Source organism: Stegastes partitus, unplaced genomic scaffold (genome assembly GCF_000690725.1).
Source record: "Stegastes partitus isolate 25-593 unplaced genomic scaffold, Stegastes_partitus-1.0.2 Scaffold314, whole genome shotgun sequence".
NCBI lineage: Eukaryota > Metazoa > Chordata > Actinopteri > Pomacentridae > Stegastes > Stegastes partitus.
Window position 1 is genome coordinate 371,407 of NW_007578045.1, and position 15,622 is coordinate 387,028.

Below are 15,622 nucleotides of genomic sequence, written 5' to 3' on the forward strand. Positions count from 1 at the left end.
CTGTGTCAACTAACAATCAGAGGGAACCATCAGCAGACACAAAGTACCGACACAATCCGTTCTGGGAAGATAAATCAATAAGGCATGTAACAGTTTTACAAAAAGAATTCCCTTAATAAAGACAACAAACTGACGAGTAATTTACAATCAATATATCTACATTTAGAACAGTACTGGAACAAGGGGGAAAAAACATACATACAAGTTAGAAAAGTAAAAACAGGCAATCGTGAAAAGACTCTGGTGTCATTACAAGATGAGGAAATTGTCAAACACCATCACAGAGTTAGATCTGGATAAACAGCAGTTATATCTATTTCAAGTTATTCAGGCAACCTGTACCCACAAATACAGGAAAATACAACACACCTTATCCATCATTTTGAAAGGTAGCGTTACCATCCCACCCTGTATTCAGAAAGCCAAAGTCTGGCAAAGTCCCAAACTGGTAGCACCCATGACAATAAACAAGCGTCTTGTGATAACGCTACTTCAAACCCCAGCAGCAGTTCTTCTGACTACTTGTTTGTCACTTTATCAGTCACATTTTCGTATTTCTATATTTTAAATTGCTATTATTACGCATAAGTAGATACAAGTGTGAAGTGCCAGTGTTCAATAGCCAATATATTTAGCGTAACGTGCCTTAGCTTAGCATAACGCCTATATGTTTTAAAATGAGTATTAAGCTAATGATTCATTAAAAAACTGTTTAAAATCACATCAAACCACTGTTTGATTTATTTAGGGTTCAGTCCAAAACGCAATACATCACTTGGATTTCAGATTTAAAGGAGTATTTTTTGTAAACAAATAAGTGAAGTTTACAGTTGTATTCTTGAGCTCTAAGAAACATGTGAGCTCAGTGATGGAATTAAATGTATATATTGTGAAATGATTATGACAATGGGTTGCTGAATTCACTCAGCCCCATTCACTGGCTGCAATGGCTATATTGTCACATGCAGCCTTTGATGTCAGGCTTTTGTCACAATTTCTGCTCATAGACCAACATATATTCTGTGACTGTACGCCAATCACATTCAATAACATATATTGGTTTTGTATTAAGACTGTTTCTGACTTGCTACCTGCTAAACTGTGTGTATAGAAAGTGCTGTCCTAACCAACATTAGACCAGCTCAACATCATATGAGGCTCAATCAGGATGTCAGTGTGGTAAAGCTCTGTTGCAAGATGAATTAATATGCACTTCACCACAGAATACAGCTCCTAAATTAAAGGTGACAAAGTTAACACATACCACAAACTAAAACCGTAGTAATCAATCATTGCAGATTGTAAAAAAAATATTTTATTATGTTATTTAGGTTAGCAGCATTTAAGTTTTGTGTCAACAGTCACCTCTGGACAGTGGTTCCTACCAAATATTAACCATTAATCATTATTGTGTAATGACTATTTGTTACATGTATGAAAAATTATGTTAACAAAACAAATTTCAGCCATAGCTTACATATCAGTGCATGTTAGACAAAATGTTGCTGCTTTCCATGTCTCCCAACAAGTTAGTCAGAAAGACTTGGCACTGAACTGGTCCAGTCTTGGAGGACAAGTGTGTTCTAATTACCTGTCGGCATCCGTCACCAGAGCGAGGCGCCCATAGTCCCATGCTACTTTTCTCAAGAAGGAAAACACAAACAGCAGCCCCTAGAAGCACAAAATAAACAGTGCATGTTAGCACCTTTAGTCTCTTTATTTACAGTCGTGTTTAAAATAATAGCAGTCCAACATGAGTAACCAGATCAGCCACTGTTTTTGGTAGAAATTATATTATTACATGGCAAATAATTCACCAGTAGGTGTAGTAGAGACAGAGAAACCAACAGACTCAACATTCATGATGTGCATGCTCCTGAGTCTGTGTAATTGAATAATTAATTGAAAGGGGTGTGTTCAAAATAATAGCAGTGTGGAGTTCAATCAGTGAGGGCATTCATTATGTGGAGAAACAGGTGTCATTCAGGTGGCCTTTGTTTAAGGATGAAGCCAGCACATGTTTTACATGCAATTCTCTCTGAAAACCTGAGGAAGATGGGTCGTTCCAGACACTGTTCAGAAGAACAGTCTGCTTTAATTAAAATGTTGATTGGAGAGGGGAAAACGTATAAGGATGTGCAGAAAATGATACGCTGCTCAGCTAAGACGATCTCCAATGCTTTGAAATGGAAAGCAAAACCAGAAACGTGGAAGAAAACGGAGGACTACCATTTGAATGGATCAAACAATAGCCAGAACGGCAAAGACTCAGCCAATGATCAGCTCCAGGGAGTTTAAAGATGGTCTGAAGTTACCTGTGAGTACTGTAAAGACATGTGCTGAAGAGGATACAATTTGCCAAAGAACGTATCGACTGGCCTAAAGAGAAATGGAGAAACATTTTGTGGACTGATGAAAGTAAGAATATTCGTTTTGGGTCCAAGGGCCGCAGACAGTTTGCCAGACGACCAACAAACACCGAATTCAAGCCACAGTACACGGTGAAGACCGTGAAGCATGGTGGTGCAAGCATCATGATATGAGGCTGTTTTTCTTACTATGGTGTCGGGCCTATTTATCGCATACCAGGGATCATGGATCAATTTGGTTATATAAAAATACTTAAAGATGTCATGTTGCCTTATGCTGAAGAGGAAATGCCCTTGAAATTGGTGTTTCAACAAGACAACGACCCCAAACACACCAGTAAGCGAGCAGCATCTTGGTTCCAGACAAACAAAATTAAGGTTATGGAGTGGCTAGCCCAATCCCTAGACCTTAATCCAATAGAAAACTTGTGGGGTGACATCAAAAATGGTGTTGTTGAGGCAAAGTCAAGAAATGCAGAGGAACTGTGGAAGGTTGTCAAATCATCCTGGGCTGGAATCATAGACTGTATAAAAGATGGACGTAGCTACCGTGACGTCACCAATTGTTTTCTGCACTGAGAAAATGAAGCCAGGGTTTTGCTACTTCCTGGTTGACATCTTGGATTTTTGGAGCCAGTGACGCAAAAATCGTCGGAGGGGGGCGGAGCCATAGGAGCAGCGATTGGTCAGACGGATTTTTGGAGCCAGTGACGCAAAAATCGTCGGAGGGGGGACGGAACCATAGGAGCAGCGATTGGTCAGACGGATTGAGAGGCAGGCCCTCTCTGCCCGCCCACGTTTACCACCTTCTGCTCGCTTCATCTGTATGGTCGCTGCCAACTGTCAATCAAGCCAGCCATGCCCCTTTCCCCGCAAAATTTTGACGATTTTTAAAAACTTCAGTATTGATTTATTTTCAGATTGGCCACCTGATGTCTGGACTTGACCATGAAAACTAATTTTTTTAAAAATCCGGAGCTGTAGGAATGCAGTATTTGGTGATCTGTGATCACTTCTTTTCCAATTCATTTCTATGGAAGCCAGGGCTTTTTGGAGCCAGGACTAGCGGACGTAGTGATATTGCAGGTTTTTGACACTTCCGGGTTGGCTTCATTTTTCAGGGCCGGTTGCTACGTCCATCTTTTATACAGTCTATAGCTGGAATACCTATTTGCAGGTGCCAGAAGTTGGTCGACTCCATGCAGCACAGATGTCAAGCAGTTCTCAAAAAAAATGGTTATACAACTAAATGGTAGTTTAGTGATTCATAGGAATGCTAAATCTTAACATTTTTTTCAGTTTATTGAGTAAACATTTGAGTTTGTAATGAAAAATGCAGACAGTGTTATTTTTTTTTGTAATTTATTACATTTTTTTTTTCATTTTCTGTAAAGTAATTAAAATATTAATACATTTTTCTTCATGTTTTGATGTAAAATATAATGTGTAGTGTTCCTAATGAATGGAAATAAAAATATTCTAAGGATTTTGAGCTTTTCTCACCTTTTTTAAAACACTGCTATTATTTTGAACACAACTGTACATCAAAGTTACAAAGTTACGGAAGTATTTCAAGGTGTTTAACATTCAAAACCACCTTCCTGGAAGGATTTTATCTCAGTTCTGAAGAAAATAGAAAGAACTGCAAGTCATGACAAGGATATGTTGTTGCAAAAATGAACTCCTAAACTGTAGTAACAGGTAGTAAACTCAATTTGATTACAATAAGTACTCACCAAAAAGCACATAAAGTCAAGGGCAAGGACAGTGGGCACCCCGCCAAAGGGCAAACCCTGTAGTACCGTGCTGCGAATTCGAGCCGAGTAACAGAAGTCCCTGGAGGTTGAGTTGGGGGGCAGTGTCGGGCAGCTCTCTGAATTGGAGCATCCTTGCACCCCCCAGATCGCCATCATTAATATCAACACTCGGTACATCACTCACTGCAGCATGTTGACAATCTGTAAAAAAAATAAAATAAATAAAATTCACACTGTGTGTCTACGTCTATCACAGACAACTAGAGTACCTCAGCATAGTAAGTACATTGATAGGAAAGGGAAGAAGATCTAACTGAAAAGGTCGTATCATACAACACAACTAATAGGCATCTTTTCTACCGATCTACTGAGGCTGGCATTTCTGTCTCGTCATTAGTCACATGTTGAGCCACTGCTTTTGACCACATGCGTGACAACTGGATGCTTTTTGTTAGCTAATATACACTTTCTGTTCCTCGTTTATGACCACTATATATATATGTCAATGACACATAGTTAACTTTGTGCTGAATTTAAGGGAAACAACTGTGGCAAGAGACAATGGTGTTAATGTGCTAAACAGATGTCAATCAGCAATCCTCTATTCTTATCCAGTAGACACAACACAACAAGGAACAACACTGACATCCTATCGCAAACATGTTTCTAGCCAACTGTGAAATAAACTACTAAATCACTAACTTATAATGCAGGTTTCAGGGCAGTGTATTGACAAGTCTGGCTTAACAGATGTGGCCTGTTGGATAAGCCTCCCACTGTCTAGCTTTATATTATGTTACTTTACATTCTTTCTTCTGTCTGTAACGCATTTCAGAGAAATGACAAGCAGTTCACTGAACATGCTGCTTAAAAGTTAATGGTGGAAAACACTGACAAAACTTGATTGGTGTATGAGGTGTAATAAGTCATGACGAATGTATTCTAATAACATTCTGATCCAAACAATAAACTGAGACGCCCTTATTTTTTGATCAAAATGTTGTGCTATGAGATGACATATGTTGTAAATTGCGCTGTAGAAATAAAACTGAGTTGAATTGAAAATAACCCAAGAATGACAAATTCCCTGACTTGTCACAGTACCCAAATGAAGTTAGATACGCTGTAATTCCAGGCTTACTTGAGACATCTTTACACACAGGTAAACATTCAGGAGCCAAGGAAGAGATGCTTTTGGTCAGGAAATAAGCATATATGGCAATTTAGCCTCAGTGGTAACAATGAGGAGTAGGCCAAATGTATTGTTTTGATAAAACACTACCCATTCAATCAATACCTGTATGTATCTGTTTACACATCAACATAAACTTTGGAAAGACCTAACATCCTATACAGTAGCCCTGTATTTGTGAAACAGAAGAGCATTCTTACTGACCTACAACAAACAGAAAGAATGCAACACAATACTGGTTTGATATCCTTAGACAAAATGTAATGTCTCCATCCACATGCTCACATGTGTAAAAGGACGATTATTTCACACAGCGCGACCAAAAAGCATGGAGAAGGCACGTAGGTGTTCTGGAGAGAGCTAGCAAGTGTGTTTTCACAGTTGCACTGCAATACTTGTGCCCTTCTACCCACTATTATCAGCAGTATCCACAATGCTGCTCATCTTCCCTAACACTAACTCATTTATCCGCTCCCTGGAATGCTGTGACATCAGTGGAGAGAGACGCAGCCAGAGCTGAACAATAAGACGATAGAGACCACAGGGTTCAAATGGACCGGTCTCAACCCAAGGAGGACACAACATACCCCCCTGTGCCTTCAACAACACTGCTGCACATCGTGGACCCATTTCAGCAGTTGAGACTGTTTGACATTCAGCACCAACATCTTGAAAAAGGACCTCAAAAACAACTTCTAACACCTTAGATATAGCTGTTATCTATGGTACAGTAAGCACACACTTTGATAGCCGTGGCAATGTCATGGGAATGACAAAACAGGTCATGTACTGTGTATCTTTTTGAGCGATGCAGTCAGTCTCCATTTCATTATTATTATTATTATTATTATTATTGTATGCAACATATATCTGTAATTGTCGGGTAAGGCTAATGAAAATAATATTCATGTGAAACATCCAATGTGAAGCATACAGTGTCACACAAATATACTGTAAGTTTGTTACACAGCAAAACACTGTTAAAAAAATAAAAATAAAAAAAAGCCAACACAGCAAAAATGTTGCACTTTAATTTAGGTCTTTTGTTTGTTTGTTTGTTTATTGCACTTAAAATTAACAGTCTGTGAGAACCATTGGCCCCGAGCACCTTGGAAAAAAAGAAAGTCAAGATAAACTAACAAATGCAACAACACTGCAATAAAAGCCTGCTATCTTGTTGAAGCTCATATTTGATTAGAGGACAGCTGAGTTGACAGCTCCTTTACACAAAAATTGAGCAATCTTTTTTTTTAAAGGGAGGCACAGGACTGCATTACAAAGCTATTTACATTTTTGTGCGCTACCTGTATCACAGTCTTTGCCTTGAAATTGTTGACCATTTGTCTGTGTTTGAAGGTGCCCTGTGGCGTTTTCTTGTAAACAGAGTTATGTTTGCAGTCAGTATTTCTCAGTAACATCCACAGTGTGCTTCACTGAATTTGCATTTGCTGTTTCACAGACCAGTTTCAAAGCAGTTTACTATTTAAATTCAGGCTTTGTTTACATCCATATTTGCTCGATCGCTGTGTTTTTCTGGCACTGCCTTTTGTTGATTTTTGAAATGAAAAGAAGTACATACAACCCCTGCAGCAAACGCACAGAAAGCACGTGTTTCTTTCTTAAAATTTTAATGTCTTTTATTTTTTGTGAAAACAAAAACAAAAAACAGCAATTCGGGAATGTACTAAATTAGTTCTTAGTAACCCAAGCCAGTAACTGCTCTTCATTTAGGGATTTTCACCAACTCTTCCTTGCAAATTAATTCAAGTTCTGAGATATTCTTATAGCTCTGAATTATTGTTCTGTTGTAAAGGCCAGACTCCTTTCAGTTTTAGTTCCTAGACTGACTGCACGACATTTTCATCTAAAATCTGCTGATGCTTAGTGGAATCCAATTTTTCCTCTATCTGTAAAATACCGTGCAAAGCAGAATGTGTCCACCCGCACGATTAACAGTAGCCTGGGTGTTGTTCTCACTAAATGCTGCAATTTCCAAAAACTATCCTACGTCAGCTAAGCCTTCATGCTGCTTCTTTATAGTCTTGTGGGGATTTTACCTTGTCTCTCTGCCCAGAAGGCGCACAGTTTTATTTTTAAGTACTGTTGGTCTTTGACCTCTTCTCTAGACTTCCACAGTTCCCTTTAACTGTTGTTTCTTAATGGCATTTCACACAGTGGAAACTGAAAGCTGGAGTGGCTTTGAAATCTTTATGCGTTCCCCTGCTTTGTAAGCAGCAATTAGCTGATCCTCAGTCGTTTGCTTTTGGTTGTTATTCGTCACCACAAGGTTTAAAGAGTCTGAAAATCAAGCTCTGGGATTTGGCACACACAAGTTAGGGCACCAATAGCATTCCCTTGTGCACACAAATGCTTCAAACAAAACAGGAACAGGAAGTGTATCTGTGATTTTGGAGCCAAACTTGTGACAGTCATTAAGTACAACTTAGCCTGAAAAATGTAAATAAAATAGTAAATAATTGTACTCAAAGCAATATCCTCACATTTAATCCTAAACTCTGCCAATGCTGCTGAGATTTGCAATAAGTATTTGCTCGCTAAACATGTAATAGTTCCTTATTTATTGGTGACTTCAATGGAAATACCAAATTTAGGCATGATGACATGAAATATCAATCAAATGTTTGCAACATTATCATGGCCTGAATTAAAAGAGTGTTTTTTTCCCCCAATTTTACAAATCCTATCTTGTGTAAATTTTAATTCTACAATTATTTTATGATTAAATAAATGTTTCTATTATTTTGACGTAGCAGCAAACACTGCAGACAAAGACTCATTTAAAAATTAATTTTATTCATATCATAGGATAGTGTCAAGCAATTTTAACTGCACTGTCACTGTGTGATTAAAGCATGACTCAGCCTCACACAAATACTGTGCCACCTTTTCCACCTGATGCTAGTTGCCATGGTACCATCACTCTGGCACACATTCTCAAAATACAAATAAACATGAAGGGGATGAAGGTAGTGGGAGAGAAAAATCCAATGCGTCCATTTGCAACTCAGTCTAGAGTGAACACGCCGTTTGCTGCAGGCAAAACAACGTGGTTCGTCTAATTGTCCTGGATAATACAAATATTTAATAAGACAAACCATATCTGAGCACAACGTCTACCAGCATGTACGAAATGGAGAAAAAAAAATCATACAATACACGGCCTCTTTCAGCTCCAGGCTGGCAGCTGCACGCTTATTAGATGAGAATAATACAAATGCAAACCTTTTAAATGCTAAGTGTACCTCCATCTTGATGCTTGCCATCTACAATTACAAGCATGCATGCTGTTGTGGGGTTAAATCTACATTGTTTTCAGTCTGTCTGTCACTATCCTTTAATCGTAATTTGAACAGACTTTCTTCAATGCTTGACAACAGTTGATTAAGAATTAAGTTAGTGGCTGTTAAGCAACGCTGACGTGATTTCCCAACTCAGTAAAACTAATTGAACAAAGGAGGAACACGAAAGGCAAGTTCAACAATAAGTTGAATTGGTTTTGTTCACAATGTTTTTACTACTGTATGTTATTTATGATTATGTGGTACGTTATTTCAAATAGAAAAACTAATGACGGGAAGGTACAAGCAACCTCCAAAAGTTCCACTTCCACCAATATGTCTCCAAAAATGTTCAGACATTTCAGCAGAAAAACAACAACTCAGTGACAGATGTTTAGAAAAGTTGGTTCAAACTATTCACCATGTGATTTTTATTTTTTTTTTCCCCCCAGAGCCACATAACAAGCATATTTTTGTATAAGGCAAATCGCATGTGTCATGTTTGTCATCCGGATCAAATTTCTATCAACACCTTTTAAAGGTTTGGCGATTCACTTAACAGCAATGCAAAAATGAGGAACACACGATCCGGATACACCCTGAAATGAAAGAGCCAAACACAAGTGGATTTCGTAGAATGCCGCATTTCCACATGCATTTAATCAACGTAACCATACTGTACTAGCGTGTCTGAGTATTAATACTATGTGTAAACACTGCTTTGGACCCCTGTTATTCTTGTGGAATCAAAAACCTGCCTTATATTTGAATGCATTTTCTTCCTGCTGCAAAGCACTATCAAACTTGGCATGAGTCCTCCAACAATGCTGATGGTAGATAACGGAGATTTGCACATGTTAGCCTTGTTTGTATTAGCCTGTAAATCATTGACGGCTGCTCTGTGTTTAAGTTTTGATTATTGCAGATTTTGATGATGTCTGAGTATGGTTTCATAATCACGTCAAAGCATTATGGAACATTTAGATGTAACTGTGGGGGGAAAAAAAGATAAAAGAAATCATTTTCAAATAAAATCTTCTCTCCTGCTGACAAAGATTCATGTGTACTAAATCAGTGTTTGCGGGTCAAAAGTGTTTACAATGAAATGTCATAAACTTAACAATAGAGAGACGATAATACCAACGTAGACAATAAATGGATAACTAAAATAAAGTTGCTATTTGATAAAAGACAATTAGACAGAGGAGCATAAGTTCTTACTGTTGTATAAATAAAGAATTGCATTTTCTCACTGAAAGTGTTCTGCTATTGCCTCTACATTGAAAAGACTGAGGTGTTGCTTCCACTGTATCTCATGGTTGTAAATGGAAGTCAGAACTAATTACGATCTATAGGAAAATGAACAGGGGTGCTTATTTCAAGTGATTAATTGTTTTAGTGATTTATGAAGATATAATACCACATGACTGTGTGGTGCCAGTCTCATGAATGTGAGGTGAAGGATATCCATTTCAGTGTCATTATTAATTCAAGACCGGGCCGTTTGATGCAATATTAAGGTACCACTTTGCATTCAGCTTGAGGTGTGGTTTTATCGTCCCACTTCACATCTTAAGATCGCAATGACTACTGAATAAAGTTTCATCAAATCAAAAATGGTCACTATTCAGCATGTTAAAATACAAAAATGTTACATTCCATCAAAAAAGTAGTGAAATTTAGTGAGGAGTCAAGAGGGGCCCTTTTTCCAGCCTCTATTAAATCAGTATCAGCAGAAGAATGTCAGACTGACACTTCTTCTTGAAAGGTTTTTTTTTTTAATCAATATTTCTAACATGTCACTCTGCCACAGTTAGGGCTGTAACTAACAAACGTTTTCATTGTCAATCTATTAATCTGTATTCTCAATTTACTGATTAGCTGCAGCTATAAAATATCAGAAAATGGTGAAAAATGTTGAGCGGTGTTTCCTAAAGCCCAAAATTACATATGTGTTGTTTTGTCCACAACCATAAAAACTAGCACATTTTACATTTTACAAAAACTGAAATTAAAAAAAAAAAAGTGATTATTTTTTTTCTCTTAAATATTATTTAAACTGATTAGTCAATTTTCTAAATAGTGGTGTGAATATTGTGTACTGATTACTTTTGGTAGTTGAAAATTAACCGATGATTTCATTCATTGTTGCAGCTTACATCACAAAAATGACTCAGCCAACTTATGTTTATCCCTTTATAGGCTATGCAAAGGGAAAGACTTAGGGCATTACCTATCACAGGCAAGCTGTGACTAGTCATCAGTCCACAACAAAGCCCATATCAGTTTATCCTGTTACCTTTAAAAAATTTAATTTAATTAAATCAAAAAAATCCCACAACACAACAATGGCCATGTCGTTAGATAGCTGGGGAATTCTAGGAATTGCTGATCTTCCGCTGCTTATCTAAATGCATGTCAAAATACTGCCCTCAACCCTACAGCTAAACACGCAGACTTTAAACTATAGCTGCATTGTCCCATGTCTCCTCTTGTATAGCCTTACTTCCACGCACAAACAACCCCCCAGCAGCAATAAGGAGGTTCGAGCAGATAATCTGAAAAACATTCTCGCTATTGATCCATCTAATCACGAGAAGGAGGAACATGATCGGCAAACACCGAGCAGAAGGCGAACATCACGTTGGACAAATAACACTGAATGTCAGAGTTGCTCATTTTCAAACCAAACTAAAAACACCACCATCAAACAAGATACTTTTGCTTCACTTGCATTAATTATAGAAACAACTAGCTCACATTACAGTTGACCTCAATGCTGCTGCCTCGGCTAGCCTAACGCTAATGGGATGAGTTTATTGTTCTGACAGCATCCATTAAGTTTTCCAGCCAAGTAGCGAACGGTGAAGTGTCGCCGCCGTAGAAGACAGCTAAACACATGAGTCACCAGCGAGTACAGAGTTAGAAGAAAAACAACTTACCTTGCTATGATACGCAGCAGTAGAACAAACTGTCACAATCTGCTAATGTGAGCTAGCAGTCTACTGTAACGGGTGACGTTAGCTAAGCTAGCCCGTCCGTGTAGCCAATAACAGGTGGAGGCTATCTGACCGCTGTTAGTGTAAATCTCACGGCTTGTCGGCCAACGACACCGAGGCTAACCAGACGGAGCTATTTAGTCGAGCTGTCTAACTATCTGTTAGCACTGGTAGACGAGAGTGAGCTGCCACGGTCGTGTGTGTGCCTGTGTGTGCCTGTGTGTGTGTCAGCCGGTTGAACAACTATCGCTAACCGAACCAGTCCGACGGGAGGCAAAGTCGGTGCGGGTTAGAGCGTCACGTGTGCAGAAGTAGACCACGTAGAGAGGACGTGCCTTCATACGCCATCTTCATAGACATCAGCAGTCTCTCATATGCAATTCAGTTTCAATCAATCAATCAATTGATTGATTATTTAAGAGGTTTACAATATTACCAAAGCACTGAGACATGTGTAGTTAAATCAAAATAAATAAATAAATTAAACAAGATATTTTAAAAAATGTTTTTTTTGTGTGTGTAATATGTACAGTCGTCCTCAAATATATTCAGACCCTTCCATTAAAGAAAAGGAAAAAATCACAATAGTCACTCAAATAACTAGAAACTGAAAAAAATAATAATAAATAAAAAAAAATACTAAATTATAATTTAGTGAAATAATACATTGCTGTTAAATTGTGGTTGAAAAGAATAATTTAAATAAATAAAACAAAAAACTGTCCCGGGCAAATTAGAGCACTTTGCTGATGAGCATTGGGCCAAAATCAAAATACCTGTCAACAGGTGCAGAAGTCTGATTGAGAGTTACAGAAAACACTTGATTGCAGTGATTGGCTCAAAGAGTTGTTCAACAAGATATTAGTTTACTGGTCCCATCATGCTTGTTTACCTGTGTTGTTGTTGTTGTTGTTGTTGTTATTTTAATATTTATGTTGAACCACAATTCAAAAGTAGTGTCATGATTTTCATTAAATTTTTGTTTATTATTACTTTTGTCAATTTTAACTTATTGAGCTCTTGAGTTTGTAGTTTATATCATCTTAGTGTGTTTTGGGGGCTCGATTTGATATGTGATAAATCTGTATGCATGTGTGTGTGTGTGTGTGTTTTTTTTTTCTTTAAGAATTAATGGACGATGGCCTAATTCTGCCCTGCAACTATTGTTTTCCTTTTTCTCTCTAGTTGTTTAATATGGATCTAACAGAGTTCTGTATGCAAGATCTCAACAGAGTGCTTGTTGCATCTAATTTAGTCCTGATGACTGACTGGACCCCAAACTGCAGTCCTTCAAACAATCAAGCTATTCAGCCCAAACTCGAATTGCTGTGCCTATTTTGTGTTTTCTTCTAATTACACAAAAAGCTGTACAGGCTTTTGTGTTCATGTAGCTTCTATGTTGTTTTATGTCTATGTTTCCTCCAGGCGCATCTCTATGACGTAAAACAAAGCTAACAAACAAGCTAACGTAGGGCGGTGCACCGTTTTGAGGTTTCTTTTGGTTATTCTTATTTGTAAGAGTACAACCCGTTGACATTCAACAATAAATATCAAATCAAAGTAAAAGCCCATTTTTTTTGTAGTCAGAAATATTATTTTAGTGTATGTTAATGCGTATTGTGTTTATCAGGGAGCTCAGCAAGGGCTGTTTGTCGCGCCTGAATGTCGTAACACTTTTGACATTGGCATGGAGCATGATAGAAGGGTAACATTAGCAATTTATACATTTTGAACTTAAATTGACCGTTCTAATATAAATGTGCCTGTGTTGTGTTATTATTTGGGACCGAGACTTTAAATCACGAAGAATTCTGCTTCGTTGTTTACATTTGTCTGCCCACTGTGTGATTGTTAGCTATTGCTAATCTTTTAGCATATTAGCTGCTAACCGCTGATACCATTTCTCTCTCCAGCTGACACAGTTTATGCTGTAGTAATGGCTCTTCCCTGGCTTTCAAGGTCCTTTACGGGGCTCCTCGTTGAAACGTCGTCTATAATCCATCAGAGGACTTTTAGGTAAGAGATTTTGGAGACCAGTAAAGCTAAGACTTTGCAGCTAGCAACTGTAGTCCATGTCGTTTGGTTAATTTAACAGTTATTAACCACAGTTGAAACCATTTCCTAGCATCATTGGTCCCACTAGACACAGGTTTCTGTTTTTTGTAACTTCAACGGAGGTTCGATACACAACTTAAAAGTAACTTCTGTATCTGGACAGTGTGAATCACTATCATGCTGTTTACGTGTGCTCTCCGGGGAAAGTGTATGCGGTCGCTTTAAATCTGAGTTTAGGAACTGTATGTACCAGCCTGATTTCGTTGCAACACAACTAGTTTTGAACCTCACTGTGTCAAGTACACAGTACATGTCTGCAGGCTGAAGTCAGCTCCAATAGACAGCTTTAAACTGGAGACATCTGTAGTCATCAATAATCAAGTCGTGTCAGGTCAAAGGTATTTATGTAGCACATGAAAAGACACACATGTTGCGCCACAGTGCTTTTCAGTAAAGACAAAAAATCTAATTAAATAGTACAAATATTGAGAATAGTAACCTAAAGTGTTGTTTATGGTAAATTCCCTGAACAATTTAAATATTAAGGATTAAAACCAAACAAATTACACAAAATACAACTTAATCAAACTATAAAATGCAGATCAACCCATCTATTGTAAATATTAAGGCTAAGACCCAACAGTAGCATTTATAATAGAGATCAGCCATGCTAATTTAGAACTGAAGTTATGACCCTACAAAAATGTGCATTAAAAACCACAACAAATCTAAGGATTCATCATGAGCAAGCTTTGTAAGTTAACAATAGTTAAAATATCAGTGGGTGGCAATCATTCACAACTTTAGAAATGGATGATGTAAATGTTATAAAAGAATAGTAATGAAGATTTGTGATTTCTTTTTTTAATTGAGAGGAAATTATTTACATGACATACATGTCATTTTATATCCATGTGAAGTCACTATAGCTTCTGTTATAGTTGTCTTGTTTTCTGTCACCTCTGGTCTCAGGATGGGACGGAAGGAGAAAATTTATGGGGGTTAGATTTTACATTGTATTAAAGCCACATTACTCAGTTTGCAGCTACAACAGCAACTGGTTGTGTCTGTCTGCCTCCCTATCATTCAGTATAGCTTAATTTCCTGGTTTTGGTAATGTATTACAGTTTGTGCTTAGAACAGCTTACTGCCTTAAATGACCGCAAGGAGCGATTCCTGAATCCTTAAACATTTTTTTCAGATGATACAATCACTACAGTTTAAGCAGCAAGTTTTTAAAATTATACCATTTTGCCTAATTATTTGCATGATTAATTATAGTTGGCTTTTAGTGATGTCCCTGCAGGATTCCTGTACGTTCTTGTTAAAGATGACAAATTTCCTTTTTGTCTTGTCAGTGTATCTGCTGTTGCAGCAGCCATTCAAAAAATGACAAGAGTGCGTGTCGTGGACAACAGCTCTCTTGGAAATACACCGTATCATCGTCCACCAAGAGTGATCCACGTCTACACCAAGAATGGCGTTGGAAAAGTTGGCGACAAGGTGTTGCTCGCCATCAAAGGACAGAAAAAGAAAGCGCTAATCATTGGACACAAAATGCCCGGCCCACGCATGACTCCACGCTTTGATTCAAACAATGTTGTCCTAATTGAGGACAATGGTAATCCTACAGGAACAAGGATTAAGGTCCCTGTACCCACACAGCTACGCCAAAAGGAGGGAGATTTTTCCAAAGTGTTGGCAATTGCTAGTTCATTTGTATAACTGTGGTATATGAACATTGTATGCTTGTCTATGTCATCTTAAATAAACATACAACACGCATCATGTTGCAGTTGTTGACTAGTATTTTGTGTTGTTTCTTAATATATGAGCAGTGAAAGAGTCAACATGTTTGGTATTTCACAGTATGTTTACAATAAATATAACCTTTACCTTGAATGCATAGGAATGTCTTGTGAGGTTTGAGAGGCCAAATGCGGCCAAGCCC

At 37.8% G+C, this 15,622-nt stretch overlaps 2 protein-coding genes across 2 annotated transcripts in view; one reads left to right on the top strand and one right to left on the bottom strand.

Annotated features, from left to right (window-relative positions):
* Window positions 1–11,838, bottom strand: part of LOC103358477 (transmembrane protein 63B-like) — a 25,434-nt gene extending 13,596 nt beyond the window's left edge. The window contains exons 1-3 of the mRNA XM_008283471.1: window positions 11,560–11,838; window positions 4,106–4,327; window positions 1,592–1,671 (exon numbers count right to left, since the gene is read on the bottom strand). Coding sequence (XP_008281693.1) covers window positions 1,592–1,671; window positions 4,106–4,303 — 278 coding nt within the window. The 5' untranslated portion in view covers window positions 4,304–4,327; window positions 11,560–11,838. The remainder of the gene's footprint in view (window positions 1–1,591; window positions 1,672–4,105; window positions 4,328–11,559) is intronic.
* The window catches only part of mrpl14 (mitochondrial ribosomal protein L14), a 16,406-nt gene extending 926 nt beyond the window's left edge, over window positions 1–15,480 (top strand). Inside the window, exons 2-6 of the mRNA XM_008283470.1 lie at window positions 5,679–5,685; window positions 8,242–8,246; window positions 13,286–13,321; window positions 13,530–13,632; window positions 15,030–15,480. Of these exons, the coding sequence (XP_008281692.1) occupies window positions 13,553–13,632; window positions 15,030–15,396 (447 nt within the window). The 5' untranslated portion in view covers window positions 5,679–5,685; window positions 8,242–8,246; window positions 13,286–13,321; window positions 13,530–13,552 and the 3' untranslated portion in view covers window positions 15,397–15,480. The remainder of the gene's footprint in view (window positions 1–5,678; window positions 5,686–8,241; window positions 8,247–13,285; window positions 13,322–13,529; window positions 13,633–15,029) is intronic.
* The last annotated feature ends 142 nt before the right edge of the window (window positions 15,481–15,622 follow it).